The sequence below is a fragment of the Electrona antarctica genome (assembly GCF_951216825.1).
Source record: "Electrona antarctica genome assembly, chromosome: 20".
NCBI classification, from domain to species: domain Eukaryota; kingdom Metazoa; phylum Chordata; class Actinopteri; order Myctophiformes; family Myctophidae; genus Electrona; species Electrona antarctica.
In genome coordinates, this window is record NC_136801.1 from 12,424,167 (window position 1) to 12,447,095 (window position 22,929).

General features: G+C 43.7%; 1 protein-coding gene across 1 annotated transcript in view; it reads left to right on the forward strand.

Annotated features, from left to right (window-relative positions):
* pou6f2 (POU class 6 homeobox 2) overlaps nt 1-22,929 on the forward strand; it is a gene marked incomplete at its 3' end in the record, with an annotated part of 115,957 nt that overhangs the window by 45,102 nt on the left and 47,926 nt on the right. The window contains exon 6 of the mRNA XM_079489319.1: nt 17,669-18,012. Coding sequence (XP_079345445.1) covers nt 17,669-18,012 — 344 coding nt within the window. The remainder of the gene's footprint in view (nt 1-17,668; nt 18,013-22,929) is intronic.

Here is a 22,929-nt window from a genome sequence, read left to right on the forward strand (position 1 = left end):
AAGCCCCCATATACACTGTATGGTGCCCAGGTCTCGTGACATCACTATCACTATGACATCTGATGTCATAGTAAATGTGATTTGCTGTCGCAATTATGCCCATATGGAAGCCCATATGGAATGTCAGAACAGGTTCTGACATTCCATATGTTGATCCTTTCCCATCCATCCTTCTTCTTCGATGTCTCCATTTTGACGGATACCTGTCCATTCAAACTCTAGACTGGCCTGCCCCAAATTATTAGTGCAGCCGCGCCTGGAAGCCGGCGGAAACTAGAGTTCTCAACAGGCCCGAAAATTAAGGCCCGGCCCTCATCAAACCCTGTACACTCAAGAGAATGTCCCCGCTATACCACCCTTAGATCTCTATATATGGAGCTGACCTGTTCTGACATTCCATGTTGATCTGACCTCATCAAACCCTGTACACTCAAGACATGCTCCTAATATGGCCAGTACAGAATTAATTCCATGTTGATCTGACGTCCCATGCCAAAGCGTCAGCGCTCGCCCAACCGCCGGCCGTCAACTTTGGCGGATGCGTGCACGCGACTTGTATAGTATAGTTTGTTGATTACTTTTGATGCAGTACAGCTGCGTAACTAGACGTCAGCAGGCCCCCACGAAGGCTGGTCACAGACAGTATTAAAATGATTCTTAAAATTGATGTTGTACTTTTTAGAGGGGGGTATTGTACCTCAGTGTCTGACACTTACCGTTTAGTCCTTGAATACGAAGTTTACTATTTATTTACTTTGTACCGTTTCATGTTCCCTAAATTGCTTTTCTTGCAGTTCAAGGTTATTAGGTAGAACCTGCTATCGAAAGCTCTTTGGAATTTAAATAGCTTATGAGAGTGGAATTTACAGAATATTGAAATTCCATACAGCATAATTAACATTTTATAATCTTGCAGACCGGGTACATATTGCCAATGCTGTGCCAGCAGCTACACAATAAATATACCATAGCTTTGCAGCTTTACCAGCTTTGAACAATATAATATAATTGTTTATGCCACTATGTTGTTTGCATGCGATTCAAAACAACCTATATAATGTTTTCTGTGATATGGCTTGACCACTTGGCCCATAGTTGTTGTTTTACACGATTAGATTGCACTCTTTCTTATACTTTTCCTCGCCAGACAGATTTCCAAGAGATTCGCTCCCCTCACATTAAAGGTCTGCCATATTGCTGAGGCGCGATTCATTCAGAAGCTTTCAGGAGCAATCTGTAGTCAAGCATTTTAAATGAAAATTGATTTGTGATTTACATGGTCAGCGAGGGGAAAATGAACTTATGAAATGTTGTAAATGAAATATTAGACAAGGTGCAGTGGGAGGGTGCGCAGACAGAGATGGTAATCTTGTGGAACTGGAATTCCCGCCTGGCAGAATTGGGTGACATTTTACATTTATCTGTGTTCTGCATGAGTTGTAATGTTAATGGTAATTTTATGGGACTGAACTGGAATGGAAAATGGTGTTATCGCAGATTGCCTCAAATGTAGAATTGTGTAAAGCCGCATCCTTTATCCCATTAAAACCGGGGAATGCAACAGTGTCATTTTAGATATCTTTGCGTTGGCTATTCAAAAACAGCACATACAGTTGGGTGCCACCGATATTGTCCCTTATTATTTGACCCATTTAGGCCTGACCTCAAAATTTAAAAAAAATCCTTTAAATCCTCCAGTTTTCTGAAATAAATATTTTCACGATTTTTCAAAAATAGCAGACCTACAAGCTCGTAGCGCGCCACTCGGTGGCGCGCTATGAGCTTGTAGATCTGCTATTTTTCAATAGCTAAATTATAACATAATGTTTAAAACACCAAAAGGGGTTTTGCGCAGATCACGCAAACCTCAGCAAAAAGAAAAGGACAATATCGATGGCCTCCAACTGTACACAAGCTCAAAATCTTGAAAGTGTGAGAACAACTGCTTTAGGAGTTATTTGTGGAATCAGCCTTTGCAGGTCGTAATGGGTTATTTCCCCTCCCATTTCCTCAGTAATGTGAGTTATTGCATGATCTGTCCTCTAAGGTTGAATGTGTGTATTCAGCCTATTTTTATCAGGCCGTTCTTACTCACAGCATCCTACAATGCACACACCCCTTTTTTTTTTGCCAAAGCATTGGAATTCACAGTGACTCCAGAAATTTGACATAGGTCATTAGAGCATTAAACCTCTATCGCTTAGAGATGTGAAAGTTGTGATGAAGGAGTTGAATTTGCGGCTCAGTGGTTCCACTTTTATCCAGAAGTTCTTCTTGGTTCATCGTGTTGTTTATTCATCAGAACAGGAGATGTATTTGACGTACAGTACATGTATGTAGGTAAATAATTACCAAAAATATCTATAATCTGTACATTCAAACTATGTAACCACAAACAAACCTATAGTAACAACCCTGTGACAATCCTGACAAAAATGCAATTACTGTATTTGTAACTCTTATATTCTTTGTTTTGTTTGTCATGATCAAAGATTAGTGTAAGTGTAGCTAAATTGTCATTTAAAAATATCATTTTGTCAATATCGCCGGGGCGTCGTCATCATTATCAATACGAACCAACATATTTTCAATACAAATCTATCATCAACTTAAACAATACAAGAAAGTCAATACAGTTTTATCTACCGCTCAATACTGCTTATAATCCACTCTGCGTTTTCTAATGTTGATCGATATCCTGTGCACTGAACGTTTCCTATACTCCCATACCAAGGTCTGGCTGGATATAGATTTTCAAAGCGTTGGTAGTTCCCCCACGGTTGAAAGGGAGGCAGGACCAAAAGAGCCAGCAAGAGAACTAAAGTCATACTCCGTTAAAAGAAGCGTGGGCTCCCACAGTCTCAGGGGCTAACCCAGATCACACCAAGGTCATTATTAAACATGGCTCTCCGGTTCCCTCGCCTGTGTAACCAAAGAAGCCATGGCGACATTTGTCAGCAGATGGTGTGGAACCAAACCCCCTCCACCACTGGGGGGATGTCGTCTGAGCCGCGGCTAAAAGCTTATCTGCGGTTGCTAATTGCTGACCAGGGCCTAATTACCTTAATTAATGGGCCCGGTGGTGTATCTGGGGGGCTCGGATTAGTTCGAGGGGGCTTTTCATCAGCATCAGTAGCCGCTCAAAAGGTCCCCTGGGACGTCTGAGGAGCATGTACGTCCCCCAGGGGTGCCATCTTCCTGGACTAACTGCGGACACATCACAGATGGATCCTGTGGCATCGGGACAGGATGGCATGTTTGGAGAGAGTGTGAGAGAAAGGCAGGAGCGAGAGAGAGAGAGAGAGACATAGAGATAGAGGGCTATCCGTTACTTACAGATCATGAGGGAACATTGATAAGTATGTCTCTGGGTACAGAGAGTATAGACGCTCGTCCTGCCTCTCTTCAAGCACATTTCCTATACTACTTCTTTGACTCTCTATCCCATCCCATCCCATCACTATCTATCTATCTATCTATCTATCTATCTATCTATCTATCTATCTATCTATCTATCTATCTATCTATCTATCTATCTATCTATCTATCTATCTATCTATCTATCTATCTATCTATCTATCTATCTATCTATCTATCTATCCTTCCCTCCCCCCACCCTCTCTCTCTATCTCTATCTCTAACTCTATCTCTATCCTCTCTCTCTCTCTCTCTCTCTCTCTCTCTCTCTCTCTCTCTCTCTCTCTCTCTCTCCCCTCCCCCTCTCAAGCGCTGTTTCCCGAATTACGCCGCCCATAATTCACAATGACAAAGTAGACTTTAGCTCCATTTTCCATCCACAGACCGTGGGGGTTTTGTTCAGTGAGCTCTCACTGTGAAATTAGCCCTGCGTACTTTTCATTCTCCGTGCAGCAGTCAGTGAAATGGTTAAAAAGACGCAGATCAGCCAATATGAAAATAGAACCGATTCAACAAAATCTGCTGCTTCTGCGCCTGGCCTGCTCCTCACCCATCCAAGAACCCTCTTTCCTCCTCCCTATTTTACCTAAACCCCCCACCCCCCATCACCATCGCACCCCACCCCACCCCTTCCTTCCCCGACCGTCAACCTCACCATGTCCCGCATTTGAAGAAGGCTTGTAACTTTCAGGTGCATACATTGCTTTTGATGATATATTGTCCCAGTGGGGAATTTCATTTACTGCTGCTGCCCTTTGCTGAACCTGTTGCTAGTCAGTGAGCACGATAAGCGCATAAGCAGCATGCCTCTTCATTCATCATACATCGTTCTGGGCTCTCAAATATCTCATATGCGAGTCTTGAGGAAAAGAAGAAACTACTAAACCGGCACAAAGAGTCCCTCCAGGAGCATAACCGAGGTTCCATTAAAACGGCCTGTGTACAAAAACACAGTACACTGTTTGGTAATGGTATCTGTTATCAAACGCATAGCGCATATTACATGTTACGTCCACAAAATATTAGCCTATTTAATTTTTTTTGCAGTGCATGGGCCAACATATATACACACACACACGCGGTGATAAATATATCCCAAGCGTTCATAATTCTCAACATTTCGCCCTTGTGTTTCTGAGCGTGCGTGCATTTCGGAATCTGTTGTTCGCCCTCCGACCCCCCTCCGTCATCCCAATCACAGTGGCTTGCGCTCTGTGTTGTATTAAACAGCATTAATAATCACAAGAGGCTCCGTGTCACTCAGAACTCTCAACCCAACATCACTAAGGCAGACAGTGTTGTGCTGCCGGGCATGTTGTTGTGCTGTGTGAAAGTGCTTACACGCTCCCTCAGACAACCAAAGGGAATAATTAAAGACAGAAGATGGAGGCAGAAGAATGGAAAGCAAATCCCATTGTTTGGGGTTATTTCATCCCACCGAATTCTTTTTCTCTCCCTCTCCCCCTCCCTCTCTTTCTCTCTCTATCTCTCTCTCTCTCCGCGTTTCTCTGTATGCGCGCTCCATCCTCCTCGCGCATGCCTCCCCAAATGCACTGTGGGTATGTGGCGCGCTATATCAAAAGCATAATGTAAGCTGAGCAGCGCAGAACAAAGGCCCTATGATGTCCCACTCATACCCACATTGTCTTTTCATTATTCTACAATCGCTTCGTATCTGCGCGAGTTGGGGAGAGGAAGGCAAGGCATAATAAACCCTTTCACTGTGTATAGCTATACTCAGAGAAGCCGCAGTGAAAGATGAATTCTAGAGGGGTTGTTTTTCTCCCACCTTAAGGGCATCAATACTTTAAGACCCTCACAATCAAAGCCGCGCGTGATCAAAAATAATCCCGACGATGAGATTCTAATTTGAGGTGAGCAGCCACTATTAGTGCAACTCTACTCCACTCCATTTCTGGGAGCCGTAAATGTAGCCCCTCAATCTCTCTTAGCTTTTACTGTCAGTCAGAGAGCACTCAGTCATCCCCGCGCATCAGGCCCCGCAATATTGATTTTTTTTCCTTCCACCCACTGAAACAGCCGCATGAACATAAATTTTGCATGAGGCTTTTACTCGCGGCCTCATGCCTCGGTCTGACGACACATGATGGGACCCGTGAACACGCTGTAATAACCCCGGGCCTGTCCTGACGAGCAAAACTGGCTCGTTTTTTTTTTCTTTTCTTTTTTTTACGGGAGGGGGGAGAGGGTGGACACTGACTCCTGAGCCATGTGGGCTCCATGAAGGACAGAACCCAAAGACAGAAGGTTAGTGCAGGGTGTGGGTGCCGTGATGCAAGTCCACGGCTGCCCCGCAGGATACTTTTGGAATTCATCAATATCACTTCAGTTTAACAATTTATAATGGAAAGATGAAAGATAATCTTTGTCCTCATGACATGCTGTATTTTAGGGGGAAATATTTACATATTTGCGTAGCGTAATATGTCATAATTCAGGGGTACCATGGGTGAAAACATATTGTACAGGGGTGCCCTGAGCCAAACCTCTGTGTTACACTGTCTGTTGACATGTACCATCCAGTGACGATGTCAATTAAACTCTGCTATCACTGGGAGAAACCTTTCTGTAATGTCATGGGGATGGAATTTGATGAGCTTAACAGCTGTATGAAGACCAAACTTGTTTGGCTTTTAGATGTACAGTATCGGGATTTGCCAGCGATTACACTACGACCAGAAATATGACACTCACCGTTATTCATCAGTGATGGAAGAAGTTACTCACATGTCAATAGCCTATTGTAGAAAGTCCAGTATTCAAAACTTTAAGTACCAAAAGTAAAAGTACTCATTCAAATCTACCAAGTAACTAGTAACTAAAGTTTTCAAATAATTATAGTGGAGTAAAACTTAAAGTATTGAAAATTGGAACTCCAGTAAAGTATAATTAGCTCAAAGGTGTACTTAAGTACATTACTTGAGTAAATGTACTGTTACTTTACACCACTGTGGAGTGTGTACAGTACATGTCACCAAATGCCAACTTTGTAAAGTACACAAGGGATTTACTTGTACTGTATGACTAGCATGTCCATGGAGAGGATTCAAATGCCTCCCCTGGAGTGAGAATTCTACAGCACAGTTTGATATTGCCTTGCATCACAAAGTGAAAGCATTATATCTGGATCCCTACAAGCGTTGTGTTTTGGTCTTAGAACCCGTGGCTGACTCTTTTCAAATACCAATTGCCTACATATAGTCTGTAAACTCGCTCTAAAGCGAGACTGGTATACTGTACACTGATACTGTGTGCAGTATTTGTATTTCTCCGCCAGGCCAAAGACTACGTGGCCAAGACTATGTCTTGGCCACGTCCGTCTGTCCGTCCGTCCGTCCGTCCGTCCGTCCGTCCGTCTTTCTGTCTGTCTGTCTGATAATCTTTGGCACTGTTGGCCCGGTCACACACACTCCCTGGATGCCAGAGCAGAAACTCTGCCCCGGATTTTTTAGATCGGCCTGTTATAGCGCCATATAGTGGTATTTATTTTGATTTTTATATTACTTTTATGTGAAACACATTTTCATGTAAAATCAAATCAAATCATGAATGAAGTTTTGCACGCACATTCCATCTAGGCCGAGGATAGCCTGGGGTCCACCTATGCTTTCTATGGCATGGGCAGGATCCGCCGGGGGAATCTAGACGCAGCTGCACGACATGAGACTAATTAATTAGAGCGACAGAGAGAGAGAGAGGAGTGTGTGTGTGTGTACATGTGTGCGTGTGTGCGTCAATTTAACAAAGGTGCAGACGATCAGAAATCAGCAGAGAGTGATCGACGTTTGTGCTACTGTATGCATTGAAGTGGACTCGGCCACAGACATTTTTTTTCTCCCTGGAAATAGAAATGTCTGGGTTTCCGAGGCTAGGCAGAGGAAGAAATCGCACCCTGGCCTGGGCCATGGCTCAATGGTCCAGGCACTTTGGCTGGTAGTCCAGTCTGGCGGTGTGCCGCGGGTTCGACTCCCGATCCCGACGGCCTTTACTGCATGTCTTCCCCCCATCTCTCTCCCCATTTCCTGTCAGCCTACTGTCTGTCCCTTCATAAAAAATATAAAATAAAGGCGAAAGCCACAAAAAAAACATTTAAAAAAATAAAAAAATAAAATAAATCCCACCCTTTCCACATTGGCCCGTTGAAGCGCCACCAGCAGGTCGATTATTGCAAAACACATTTTTTTGAACAAAATGCCTGAAATCATGATGAAGCTGACACATATCCATACTGTAACCCTAAACAAAGAAGTTATTTTGCTGTACAGCGCCTTAAGGCTAAAGAACAAAATTAACCGGGGAATAGATCGCAATCAGAATCAACTTAGTGCAGTGAAAGCATCGGGGTTGTTTTGTTTATTTTGTTTTTTATTCGAGAAAAGGAAGAAGAGGGAGGGGGCAAGGCAAAGAGAGGGAGAGAGATCAATAAAACCAAACAAATAATCTACATATTTACAGGTAGTACCTTTTATCTATCTGGTACGGTAAGTACCTGAGCTACTGTAAGACATAAGGTGTGGTAAGGTCAGTCAGTACCTGAGGTACTCATCATCCGACGATGATATCAGTCTCCCGAGTGCTTCTCCAGTAAAAATGACCTTCCTTTGACCACCTTCACATAATGACCAGATCTCATCGTCGGCTGAAGCTCCTTTATACCTCCAGTGGGGTAATTATTATGAGTGTGACTCATTGAGCGAAGCAATTGCGACCTAGTGGTTTATCCGGACTCCCATCGTGGGACGTGATGCAGACCGGCAGGCAGTAAGGGGAATGTTTGTACCTCTGCTTGTTAGGAGGGAATGACGTCTAGGATGGTGCTTGGTGCTATAAACACAGGATGGGTCACATTGGACATTTTCATTAACTCCTGACAGGGAAACTCTTCAGTTTCTAGTACTACTGTATGTGATTACAGCCTCAGCTTACCCTCTCTCTCTCTAGCATTGCCAAAGACAGATAAAGCTGTAACAGTAGGCTAGTTAAAAAGAATATTTCTATACTGTCTCCAGAGCACTTGCCCTAGCCTTGACAAACTTGCAGTCTTATTAGCCGGGGGGCGACAGGTCCGTCATCATGTCATGCCGTGCCGTACTTTTTATTTGTGTTTTTTCTATTAATGTTGTCATTAAGGTCCACAGAATGAGAGGCCTGCTCTGTCGGAAACACTGCGAAAAGAAGTTATGGCCATTTTTGTATACCACACCATAGACAACCTAGGAATTTTATTTCCATCAGCAAGATGTAATGTTTTGTCTATATGTGTTGTGCCCGAGGACCCCCTCTAAAACGAGATGATGCATCTCAAGGGGCTTATTCTTTAAATAACATTTCAATATATACTTAGTCACCATTCAAGTTGGCCTGCCCTTGACTGCAGGCCCTTTTGTATAACAAATAATGTGATGAACATAACAGGATCCTACCAGCAATCCAACCTATTGCCAAGCTGCTTTCTATATAGGCTTATACTCAGCGAAAACCCAAGTGAATCAATATCTTTTTTGAAATGCGTAACCTTCTTAGCTGGAGGAGAGAACATGTCCCTCCCCAGCGCCCATAGCGTCCCTGGCGGGAATCGAACCCGGGACCTTCTAGCTATGAGGTGACAGACAGTGCTACCGACCTCACCGTGCTCCCAGAGCATGGACATGCTTTATCATCTATCTGTTTGAGCTTGTTTAGTTCCAAGATGAACAGTAAACACTAAAACCCTGTGCTACTGTATACACCACTGTAGCCAATAAACTCATCAACATACACTTTCATGTGCCAGTGCCTGTACATCTACAGTGGCCCTTCCAGATGGAACCATATCCCTTCATCTACTTACTCTATCCAGCGTTACTAGTCCAGTGCATTTTTCTAAAATAATTTCTGTTGGGCTGGAGCAACAGTGCAACAAACGCTACAAAATGAAACGCCTTTCATTTTTTATTTAGAGTAGCCAATTACCCAATACCCCTTCTCCCCAATTTAGTCGTTATGCCAATTAATTCCAATTAATTAACTGTGTTGTCAGTTGTCACTCCTGTTAAATTCTACCGACTCACCTGCCAGTGAGGAGCCCCAATCGGGAGGCCATCATCCTACTCCTCCCGCCCAGCACTCCCTGCTAATAGGTGCCGCCTCACCCCAGCCCATAGGAATACATGCACCAATTGTGTTGGCATAGAGTAGATGTACGACAAAGCCAGATGCACCACTGTGGATTAGAACCCACAACCTCCGTGGTGATGGGCAGGTAGCCTGGCTAATAAGCCAGACTAATATCACACAACACTGTCGCGGTATATCAGTCTGGGCTGGCTCCACTTGGATTTCATTTCCCGGGGAACATTTTCTCTTTGACGCAATTGGTCAGAGCTACTGTCAGTCAAAAGTCTCAAGCATTGAACGTCACTGTACCAAAGCCCGCCTATATTGCATACCGTGTCCCGATTGGTCCGACCTGTTCTCTGCTGTAGGAAAGAGGCGTGCTACTGAGCCTCGCCAGACCGTAATCCGCTGGTAGGCAACTTTTTTTTGCCAACGGCTGATTCGGTCTGGTTTATTAACCAGGCTAATGGGCAGGGACTTGAGCGCAAAAAATGAATTTTCTATGTCATCAGTCAGTGTGCTCGTACAACCCACACACAGACAACTCATATGAAGTAAACAGCTGCAAAAGTAGGGGAGACAAGTGCTGTGATGGGGGGAAAGGGTGGTATGTCTGCCAGGGACCACTGAGATAGTAATTAGAGTGCTGTGTGCTTGTCTCTCACTCCTCAGCCACACAGGAAACAAAAATAGCGGTTTGTCTGACAAATGAGCTGGCTTGACCCACCCTTTCGACCTCTGACAATCAAGCCTCGCATTCGTACTTCGGTACTTCACTCAAGTCAGGGGGACGTCACAGTCAAAACATAATAGTTGATTTTTACAGTAGTGGCACTGTGATGAAGCCAAAGCCCCCCAGAGACCCCCAGCAGACTGGAGAAAGACAGGTGGTGGACAGGTTCTGTAAAGCATGCCGGTCCGTAGCCTTAAGACATCACCTCTGTGCACACATGCACACGTAACCACCTGCTCCTCCCAGGTAAATTTCATGGTCCCAAGATGATGGCTGCCATGTCAATTGACATGCCACAGTGCAATTCACGTCTCATTTTTTACTTAAAGAAGGACCCCCCCCCACACACGCACGCACGCACGCACGCACGCACGCACGCACGCACGCACGCACACACACACACACACACACACACACACACCATCAGTTCAATTAGTATTATCGTGAACAGCTGTTCAGAGTGGGGGCCCCTCAAACTCGGAGCCCCCTGCGGGCGTGATGTCTAAGTGGGAAGACCACGGTGAGCAAGCATGGGTACACTACAAAAGGAGAGGAGTGGAAGGATATAATTAGCTCTATAGGATCCTGGTGGCATCCCTTTTGCCCTCTCTCCATCATAAGTGAAGCTCCCCACTTCTCATCCTCGGTCATGTGTCTGCCAGGAGGGAAAGGAGCACAAACAATTAGCCGAGACAGGCCCGCTTTGGATTATGTGCTCAGCCGAGGCAATCAGACAAGCTGCAGTTAAAAAGAATGAGCTTTGAAAATGCCAGTTGCCCAGTTAGAGGGGAAGGGAGGGTCAGTGGTCCTGACAGTCCTAACAAGATGACAGAATTTATAAAGCACCGCTGTTAAAAGAATATGGTTACCTGCGGTGGAGCCCTTATAATAAGGCCACATGGGGCTTCTCCCATATTCCCTCTGTATTTGTTTTCCTCTCTCTCTCTGCTTCATATTCTTTTGTTGTGCCTCTTGTTCCTCCTGCCTTAATGGCCGGCCAACGCTGGAGGAAATTCTCGAACCGTCTTTGATCTCGCCCCGGTTTTGCGATAATTTTCCTGACAGAAATATCATTTCTATCTCTTTCATTCTCTGTTTTTCCCCCTACTTCTTTTTTTTTGTCTTTCTTTCCTTTCATCCCAACCCCTGTCTTTAAACAGGGTTCAGTGTTTTCTCGTGGCAGCATACTGTGCCAAAGAGGGAAGAGAGAGGCCGGGTTCTGTCAGGGACTCGGGGCTTTTGCCAGACAACTTGCCCCAACATTTCAAGTGAGAATTGGACTCTTGGCTTCTTTGCGTGTTGCAGATGATATATAATTCATGGTGGGGTGTGAGGGAGGTGTCAATGTGTCAGGAGGAGGTAGAGAAGGGGGGGGAGGGGGGGGGGGGGATGTTAAAAAGTGCACTGTTTACTGGCCGAGACTCGGCTGTCTTTTTTTCTCTCTCCTACTGTTCTTTCTGATGCTTTACTGTACGTAAGAGTACAGTACAGTGTGTGTGTGTGTGTGTGTGTGTGTGTGGGGGGGGGGGGGGTCATCTTGATCAAATCTTCATCTTAGCCCCTCCGTGAAGTCTGAATGACCATGCTAATCAAAGGCACATCTGCCCGTGATGTTTAATTCATTTTTCATGAGACAACCACACTTCAATTATTGAAGTGCATTGATTCGGTATGTACTGTACTGTGTACTGTGTACAGGCTTGTCCGTGCCTCGTTTCACACAGCATTATCAATAGACATCCGAGACATACATCTCTTGAACTGCCTGACCAACTATCTTGTTGTTCTTCTTTCCTCTCTCTCACATACTGTGATTTATTATTGCCAACACTGCTTAACCCATTGATTAAGACATAAGGCCAATTCTATAAAGGCCTTCTAAATCTCTTAGTTCTCAAACTTCTTTTATGCCAAGGACCCCCAAAATCATACAGTTGGGTGCCACCGATATTGTCCCTTATCATTTGACCCATTTAGGCCTGACCTCAAAATTAAAACAAAATCCTTCTAAATCCTCCAGTTTTCTGAAATAAACATTTTCACGATTTTTCAAAAATAGCAGACCTACAAGCTCGTAGCGCGCCACTCGGTGGCGCGCTATGAGCTTGTAGATCTGCTATTTTTCAATAGCTAAATTATAACATAATGTTTAAAACACCAAAAGGGGTTTTGCGCAGATCACGCAAACCTCAGCAAAAAGAAAAGGACAATATCGATGGCCTCCAACTGTATGTATTTGGTGGCGGTGGCGGTGGCGGTGGCGGTGGTGGTGGCGGACCCCCATCTGAAAATGTTTTGTGACAGGGAACACTTTTGTCATAATAACCATGTTGCTTGTTGAAAAAAAACAGCTTTTCAACTGGAAAAAACCTGATACATCTTAGCCTCGACTCAAGGCTAGTCATGTTTTCTTAGCAGCATGAAGGAATTTAGATGTCTCTTCTGTTCATTACTGACTCTACACATACTACCTGCACTTTGACAGCAATCTAAGTATTTGATGAATTTTGAAGTTACATTTAAAGTACGCCTAATTCCTTGTGTTTACCTTACTTATTATAAGTTACTCTGAATGAAGAGCATCTGCTAAATGCCTAAATTGTAATTGTAGCACCTCAAATAATACATTTTGTGTTTATGAATTTGAATTGTATTTATTTATCCTCTTATATATAAAAATCACACCCCTGTGAAGTGAGGGGCGCTGATATATTAAAGTCTAACTGTTGATTAGGTGATGTAATGGTGATGTAAGCGCCCCTCAATAATTGGCTTTAGGTAGGACCGACCTCGGGTGGACCTATGATGTCATGCTCATGTCACCATGACTCAGCCATGACCATATAAGGAGTTCCCAATGCAGCTACACCTCAAATATGGGGTGTGTAACGTTGTCTAACGTCAATCTATTGTGATTGCATCAGGTGCAAACAAACCGGTCAGCTCCATATGGGCACAAAAGGGGGCATGACCATATATGGGCATAACAAGGACTGACAGATTCAGAGATCTTCATACTGTATATGGGCATATCAGTCAGTTCAGCGGTGCAACATTGCGGGCCGAATTCTAGTGTACTATATTTACATACTGTATCCTGGGAATTATTTATTTTTCATCACCGATACCACTATAATTGTGATATTTATAGCAGAGTTGGTTTAAGAATGTTATTCTGAACCCCTGAAAAGGGTGTGATTTTTATATTTCTTATACTGTAGCTATTTTATGTATTACGTACTCATTAATGCTAATTTATACTGTACAGTATTGTAGCTGGAGCTCTGTTTTAGAGTCACAGTCAATTGTTTTCATAAGCACTGAATACACATCTCAGAGGTTCCACACTTACAGTGTTTATCTGAAAAATAATCCAGTCAATTTACGGACCATAAGATCAAGGAAACATCTAACTCGAATGTTTCTGTCCTTTGTGTCACTCAGTCATAGACATTTTTCAGATCTGCTCCTGTATTGAAGGAGTTGTTAAGCTCAGTTTGGAGAAAATATTTAATTCAGTGGTGTAAAGTAACCAAGTACAGTTACTCAACTCAAGTACTGTACTTAAGTATACACTTCAATTATTTGAAATGTGGTTACTAGTTACTTTGTAGGGTTTTATTATTATTATTACCCATATTATTATTACCCATATTATTATTATTATTATTATTACATTTATTATTATTATTATTATTATTATTATTATTATTATTATTATTATTATTATTATTATTATTATTATTATTATAAAACATTAGCCACTTCAGCCCTTTTGGCCATTTGAAATTTGCCAATCTACAATACTTTTTGTCTTTGTGTCAATTATAGACATTAAGGTTAGAACTGCTCCTGTTTTGAAGGAGTTGTTAAGCTCAGTTTGAAGAAAATATTTCATTTAGTATTATGAATTATGCCTTACTACCAACTGTGCATGCTCATAGAAATGTTTTGTGTTGTTACTCCCCCCGCCTGCTAAAAGATTAAACGATTTGAAGTGCTGAACATTCTTACAAAAATGTCTCTCAGGAAGAAAGAAATGGCACCACCGAATTCTACCATTAAAGCTGCTATAAGCAATAATATGTCAAAATTTTAATGACCTTTTCTTTTCTTTTCTTTTGGTGTTCAGACAGCCAGCAATGGGTAGAACGCTCCCAAAAAAAGTAGTCTCTGTGACACATCTAGGGGCCGCAATCTGCATTCAAAGATGTTCCTAGTAGCTTTGTCATTGGTCGAAAAAAACCCGGTCGCAATGACTAACCAATCAGGAAGCAGACAGGCAAATCGACCAATGACAAAGCTTCTAGGAAAACCTTTGAATGCAGATTGCGGCCCCTAGATGTGTCACAGAGACTACATTTTTTGGGAGAGTTCTACCCATTGCTGGCTGTCTGAACACCAAAAAAGAAAAGAAAAAAAAGGTAATTAAAATGTTGACATATTATTGCAGCTTTAAATGATTATACTGCACATACAGTATGTTACTGTAAAGCTGAATTACATAACTGCACACCACCAACATAGTGTTTGATATGCTCTTTTAATTCAGATGCTATGTGTGGATCCATGCTGTTTAATAGTGCTAGAGACTAGTACGTAGTCCATCTCTAAGTGGCTGATAACAGTTTCAAAAGTGTGTTAATTCTTTTTTACAAGCATCTAAATCTAGAAATGGAGTTCTTCTGATGGCATGCCATTACTGAATCCAATTAGTTAATGGGGGCTAATTTCTCGAGACTCTCAGAGAAGATGGATTGCTGTTCTTACGAGATTTAAAGCCATTAAAGCCAAAACATTCTGACATTCTTCTCCAAAGTGACACAATGGAGAGCTTTTGCTCCACGGAGAGCAATTATATCACTCAAACTTGATAGCTTTGTCCTCCAGGCTGGCTATCATCTCTTCTTTGCCACTGAAGCTAGAATCATGCAGCACCTTATTGTGGCACCGAGCATTTTACATCAGTGTCCCCACCACTCCTCACACTGTGCTACTCGCACTCCTACTGTACATGTTTCCATGTGTCGAGACTCGATTCTAGGGTGTTGTTCAATTATCGTGCACCTCACTGTTGTGGCCATGTTGTCGCGTCCGTTGTGTGTGAGAGTTGGTTTGAGATTGAGAGAACTATAGGTGTGAGAGTAGAGGTTTTCCGATACCGATAGCATCGGAGAAAGCTGCCGATACTGCCTAAAATGCTGGTATCTACTCTATGCCGATCCGATGCCACATAATGTATATATCACTTGATGATAATTTACAGAAGGCTAATCATATTATTTGACATTAGTATTTCACTAACGTGTAGCTGCACTTAACAATTATTAATGGCATTTGTATTTATTCTTAGATCAGTGGTATTCAAACTTTTTTTCTCAATAAACCCCCCCCTCAAGGAAACCACTTTGAGAACCACTTTATATTATATTTTTTAAATTACACACTGGTATCGGTTCGGTACTCGGTATCGACTGATATAGTGTACTTCCGTAGGATTCTTTTGCCAATTTTTTTTTTGTTGCTGTTTTGGCTTTTATAGGAACCAAACTGTCACAAAATGATGGGGTTCAAATTTTCCCGACCCCCACCCCTTTTCTGAGGGGTCATCTATTTTGGGACCTCCCATAATAGTACGCCAGACAATTAATGTCAGATTTTCATAATATTAGGGTTGTTTTGCAGGTTTTAAAATATTCTAAGTTGATTTCTTACACTTTTAAAGTAGCCAGAATAATCTTTTCTGACTTTTGACTGGGGTCTTTCTTGTCTTTCCGGTGACACTAATGGCACAAAATATTTTTCAAATGGGGGTCCACAGTTAAATACATATTAATTTAGGGGTCCTTGAGTGAGTTGAGTTGAGCTATGCAAAACAGACATCATAATTTGGTCTTCATTATTTTCAAGGAAAAAAAGCTAACTTTTGTCAACTCTCTGCCTTTCAATTACCCTACTTCAGGGCAAAAACAAATACATCATGTCATTGATTAGTGAGCTGGTTAACCCTAAACTCCAGTTTATTTATTTGGTTTTACTGTCCTTGATGGACATGGTGGGCTTCATCTCTGGATGGATTTTATATTCTACAGATGAAGTTGCTCTCTTCTATCGAGTCTTATTCTTTAATGACTGTTCCATATACCGATCAAAGACAATGCGTCCTACATCATAGTCAGTTTGTTGAATGCATCCTGAAGATCTGCAAGCTTCAGCATGGTTGGTGTCTTCTTCATACTCTGAAGAACACCCATGGAGTCACCTATCAGAACGTTGACAGGCTGTGGGATACCTGAAAGATCTTCCTGCATCAGATCAGGCTGTGGGACAACTTCAAGTGGCTCTGCCTTCTACTGCATGCTGTGGGAATGTACAGGGTGCCATCAACAGCACACAGAGAACGGGGTACTATTGACATCTCATATTCACCAATTGTCTCCTTTGGGAACTAAACTTTGTCGGCTGCCTTGGATGCTTAAAAATCGTCCCAGCAATTCACGTTCCTCACGCAACTTGATGACTTTGTCTCCAATATGTACTTTCGTTTTTTCCATCCAATTCGAAAATGTCTTCAACTTGAGTTTCGTCATTTTGTCCCACACTGAGAGACTTGATGTAGAGATGAATCGTTACAAACAAACTCCTCAAAGCGCTTCTGGCCCTTATCTGCAAACTGAAGAGTGTAATTTTTTGCCCCATCTGACACAAGTGCTGATGAAACCAGAATCTTCAATAATGTCTTCTCTTGGAACGGATTGCATCCACAGTGCAACTCAATCAATTTACGTTGCTTGAGAGCATTTTCTCTTTACCTCAATGCAATCTCTAAAGTTCTCCTCAGAATAGGGATGCTATGGTTCAAGAGGTTTAATGTGTAAAAAACGTTCCTAACCCTCAAAGATTTGGTGGGCCCATGTAGTAACTCTGAGGACCCCCTAGGGGTCATGGGCCGCCTGTGGAAGACCCCTGGTATTAGCTACTACTCATTTGTGTTATCACAGCCGAGCTACAACTACTTTTATTCTTTTTATCTAATTTGACGTTATTCTGGAACAGGAGCAGAGCGAGGAATGTAATGAGAACTTATAGGCATAGGGGTCAGTCCGGGGGCACCCAGGTGAGGAAACACCCCTACCAAAAGTCAATAAAGATTCTTCTGGACACTTTCAAAGTTTAAGAAATCAACTCAGAATGTTTTAAAACATACAAAACAATTCTAATATTATGACAATTGGACATTAACTGGCTTTGAAATTTGAACCCCATCAATTTTGGCACAAAAATCCTACGGGAGCTTTTTTTTTAAAGGCCTCGTACCGCACTAATACTCAAGAAAGAAAGAATGTTATCTGTGCGAGGGACTAGTCCTAACAGCTTGTCTTCCTGCTCGTCCGTCCACAGCTACCTCATCGCTGAACTCCCAGCTCCAACACCTGCAACAGCTGCAGCAGCTACAGCACCACCACCACCAGCAACAACAACAACAACAACAACAGCAGCAGCACCTTCACCACCACCACCACCACCAACAACAGACCAACCATGCCCAGCAGACCGCGCTGCTGTCACAGCATCACATGACTCCGCCCAGGCTACAGCAGCAGTCGTCCGTCCCCTCTCCCGGCGGCTCCACCTGCTCCTCCACCTCCGGCCACGGGCCGCACTCTCCGCCTCATAGGCACAGCCAGTCGCCGGCCCGCAGCCTGCCCTCGCCCGTCAGCGTCACCCCGCCCATGCAGCTGCAGGTGAGTTTCATAAGAGCTTCCGCTCTGCATGCCTGCACTGTTGTTGTTGGGAGCTAGTTCAATGGTTGTTTGTGTGCGTGGCGTGCATGTGCAGCAGTAGTGGGATTTCCCCTTAATAGCTAGTGGGAACACCTGTGAAGGAAGTCGGAAGAGGCCCGTGAGGAGCCTATTCCGGGCCGTTACATGTACATGCGTGCGTGCGTGCGTGCGTGCGTGCGTGCGTGCGTGCGTGCGTGCGTGCGTGCGTGCGTGCGTGCGTGCGCGCGTGCGCTGACTGCGCTCGCAATGAATCTGCTACACGACTGGAGTGATATAAAATCCCTTGAACCCTCCCTTGTACAATGAATTAAAAGCCAGCATCAGTGCGACAATGAAAAAAGAGAAAGAAATCAATGATCAGTTAAGAAGTCAAGAAGCGGCGAGTGTATTTGAATAGTGTGATTATGTCGCTGAGCTGAGGGTCAACCTTGAGATAAAACTTCAAGCAGCAGCAAAGCCTGGTATATGATCGTCCGTCAGCCCTTGATCTTGATCAAGTGGGAGCGTTTTAAATCATTTTCAGGAGCTCTTCTCGTCCACGCTGAGCTATTAGAATATGCATTTCGCTTTGCCGGGTTAGAAGATGTGCTTATGCACATGAAACCTTGCCGTCCCTCGCTGGCTGATCCTGTGAGGTTATCTCTCCACGCACTTATCATCGGCGAAATCGGGGCCCGTTTTTTGAGGGGGCTCTTTTTCCCTTCAAATTCCTTTTTTTGTCAGTTTGTCTGTCCATCTATCTCCCCCCAGTGTTCCGTCCGTTCGGGCTGTCACCGCGTGACGATAATAACCTATTTTATGTCCCTGTGGTTTCATTTCTGGTGGAGACTGGCCAGGGTCGCCTCTCTGTCCCCGGTCACATTCATCAGCGTCAGACCCTTATTGGGTTGTGGTGCAACCTTTCTTTATGGCCGGGATGAGTTGGGCTATTTGTTTCCTCCACCCACAACCCCAGCGGTGGACGGTAACTGAGTACATTTACTCAAGTATACTCTACTTAACCCATTTAGACCTGAGAAAAGATTCTACAAATGACTTCTAAATCCTGACAGTTTTCTGAGAAAACTCAGACATGTTTCTGTGTCAGTCATTCTCAAACATTTTCATGTCAAGGACCCCCAAAACATATATGTAATTGGCCGCTGACACCTATCTGACAATATGTAGTTCCAGGGACCTCGCCCAGAAGCAAAGATTTGAGTTAAAAACGCTCTGAAATAATATATATTCAAAGATTTGCGCCACATTTTTCAAAAATAGCAGACCTACAAGTTCATAGCGCAGCACTCGGTGCCGCGCTATGAGCTTGTAGATCTGCTAAAGTATAACATAATGCTTTAAAAGCCCAAAATGGGTTAATGGAGTACTTCCAATTTTCAATACCTTCTTTTACTTCTACTCCACTACATCCCAGAGGCAGATATTGTACTTTTTGCTCCACTACAATTAATTGAAATGTAATTTTTTGTTACAAAACATACACTAACCGCTTCAGCTCTGTATGCTTTGGATTTTTGAAAATAGCCAATCTACTAAGCCGATTTACAAGCCACTTGTTTTTAAACTTGTAGATAGGCTATTTTTAAAGAGTGTTATACATTTGAAAACTTGCTAAATGAGACATTCTGCACAATGAGACAATACTCAATACTCAAATTATATTTTGATGCTAATACCTTTGCACTTTTTAAGTACATGTTGAATACAGAACTTGTAGGAACTTGTAACAGACACACACTGACTCGACTGTCCACGCTCCCTCCAGCCATGGGGATGAGAGCCGCACTGACCAACATGCAGTGTTGATTTTGACGACTAACATGAAAAATGTTCGTCGACCACCTTTTTTAACTGACGAAAACTAAATTAAAACTAAAAGTACAACTAAACATTGCGACAATTTCATCAACAAATAAAAACAGGACTAAAATGTTAGGGAGGGACTAGTGGAGAAGAGATCCAGTAGAACCTAAAGACAAGTAATTTTATGTTTGGTTGCGCTCCGGTGTTGTGCTTTGAAAATAGCAGACCTGCAAGCTCAGGTGGCCCGCCAACATACATTTTAGTCGACAAAATCAAGTGTAGATTTAGCCAACTAAAATCTTATGATATTTAGTCGACTAAAACTAGACTAAAACTATTTTCAATGACAAAAATATGACTAAAACTACCCAAAACGACTTACAGTAGACTAAATACAAATTTGCCATCAAAATCAACACTGCACTTTACAGACTCACACATTGAGCCTCTCGCATCGTGGTGGGGCCACAGCAACAGAGTCCCTGATATTTTCCAGATGACGGATAACGGTTTTGATCAGATACACACTGTGGTCAGATGACCGACCGTCTTACGTCTTGTTCAATTTGCAATATTTCCAGGAAACCATTACTTTGATAAATTTCCAAGAATCTACGAATAACAGTCCTCCGGGGCAACACAAGGGGCACAGTAAAGACAGAAGGGGGCGGGGCGGGGGGAGGGGTATCTCATGTTATTGGCCTCTATGCTACACTGACCAAACTGAGACCCTTTGCTTTATATAGATTGTCTTTCCTATAAAGCACAGCTGAGAGGCTGATTATGATGACCGAGGACAGAGATGATGGGGGGGGTGGGAGGTGAAGGGGCCAAATCAGGCATCATTAAGATATTGGCTCATCAAATGGGATTAAGTGAAGTGTGTGCGTACGTGCATGCGTGCGCGATGTGCTGTGCTGTGCTGTGCACCGGTGAGCAGGGACAGAAGTAAAAGGTTTAGTTTTGCTGGGTGGGTCAGAGGGAGAATGTGCCCATATGTCACCGAATCAGTGGCTCTCCCAAGGTCAGGCAATAGGATTTGGGCCTATAACCATCGCCTGCATGGCCCTTGGCTCCTCCTGTCTCACTGCACACACGTCAACTGATTGGATTTTCAGTCACCAGAATTTCACCGGTTATCATGTGGTTCAGTTGTTTCTGTCCAAGGAGGGACTGCGGGACACTTATCTAATCAGAGAGAACACCCCCCCCCCCCCCCCAGTGTCAGTGTCTTGCTCAAGGACACTTCGACAGTAACTCTGGGGGAGCCCGGGATCGAACTGGGAACCTCACGGTCCTCACCCGGCCCTCTGCCCCGCATGAGCCATGGCAGCTACTCTTATTGAAGCGCTTTGAAGAGAGGAGAAGCAAGCACTCAGTTGAGTAGTTTACAGTAAGAGACTTTCGGGTGCATGGTTCTGGTAGCAATAATCTATAGAAAGGAAAACCAGCACTCACTTTTTATCCATTTAGGATTCTTTGTTTATTTAGAGTTCTCCCCCCAGCAGCAGCAACAACGAACGTTTCGGCCCTTCGGCCTTCCTCAGCGTGAATGAGAGAGCTTTGCCTTCTGACTCAGCTCTTGTTTTTGTCACCACACAACGTTACAGCTGCTGCAATACCGCCCCTGCTGCTAATAACCCACATAATATTACAGATACTGTGACACTCCTCTTTCAGCCTCTCATTGGATCACACAACCAGCCAACCAACTAATAGTTGACTAAATGGAGGAAAACCGCCATGAGAGAACGTGTTATTATGTTGCAATTAACCTTCCCAAACACAATTGCCTCCCCGTAGGGGATGATGGAGACAAAGCCAACAATACGGGCAGTCAAGTCACTACATCCTTAATGTAGTTTAATCTCCCCCAGTTTTAATTATGGGAGACATAATGCATTAATTATGGCTATTAGAGTAGAATTAGAGTACAATGTGAATTGTTTTTGCCTTTGAGTCGCGGATTCCCAACTCCGATTACTCCAGCTAATTTGGCTGAAACAGAATAGGAATCCCACACACACGCACACACACATCATGCACAACACACACACACACACACACACAGTCGCCATGCGCGGTACTGCAAGCCTGCGGCCCGTGGCCCGTCTGAAATATCCAACGCGGCGATGACAAATAGGCAGCGGGGAGATTATGAAATTTGCTTAAGTGTGTTAATGGGCTGATTGTGGGAGCCCGCTGGATTTAGACTGGAAGTTGATTGATTAGAGCTGCGGCGGGTTTACTCCACGCCCAGAGAGCTCAGGGATTTGATGTGGTGGCGGTGGGGGGGGTGGGGGGGGGGGGGGGGGGGGGGGGTGTGTGGGGCGGCGCTCACCGCCAAGTCTGTTACACCGGAATTGATCTTAATTAGATCTGAAAGACCTGCCACAGCAGAATGGTCGCGCCGATTAAAATGAAAAACAGGAGAAATTACTGATCAAATTAATCATAATGTCGGGGCTACAGCTGTAGGTCTGGTGTAATTTGCCACTCCAGTGAGTTACATCGGCCCGGGCAGAGAGAGGAGAGGCGCTACATACTGATCCATGGCAGTGGGAGGCTTAGGCCAGCCTATCAACTCTCTTATTCCATGCTGTGTGCTCCCCAGAACACCCCCCCCATTGACCCTATACCAAGTCTCTCTCTCTCACTCTCTCTCTCTCTCTCTCTCTCTCTCTCTCTCTCTCTCTCTCTCTCTCTCTCTCTCCCTCCCTCTGTTTTACTCACAAATACAGCGTCTGCAGTTTGAGCATTTGCAGTAATTTCATCGGCCTCACTTGGTAATAACTCGTCATCGCATCCTTTTAACCACATGAACCTCTACCTACAGCATCCCTATGGGCACGGGGGGGGGGGGGGGGGGGGGGGGGGGGGGGGCAAGGTTAGCCTGGTTACAGGTAGCAGCAGCGTGTCACATTTGAGCTTGTAGATCGTCTATTTTTTGTTGTTGTTGCTATTTTACATACAAACAAACTATTGTTTGAGTTTTTAAGTGGCTAAATATCCCAACAGGCCACACCTGTAGCTGTGGTCTAATCATGAAAATTACACAATCTAAAAATCCAATTA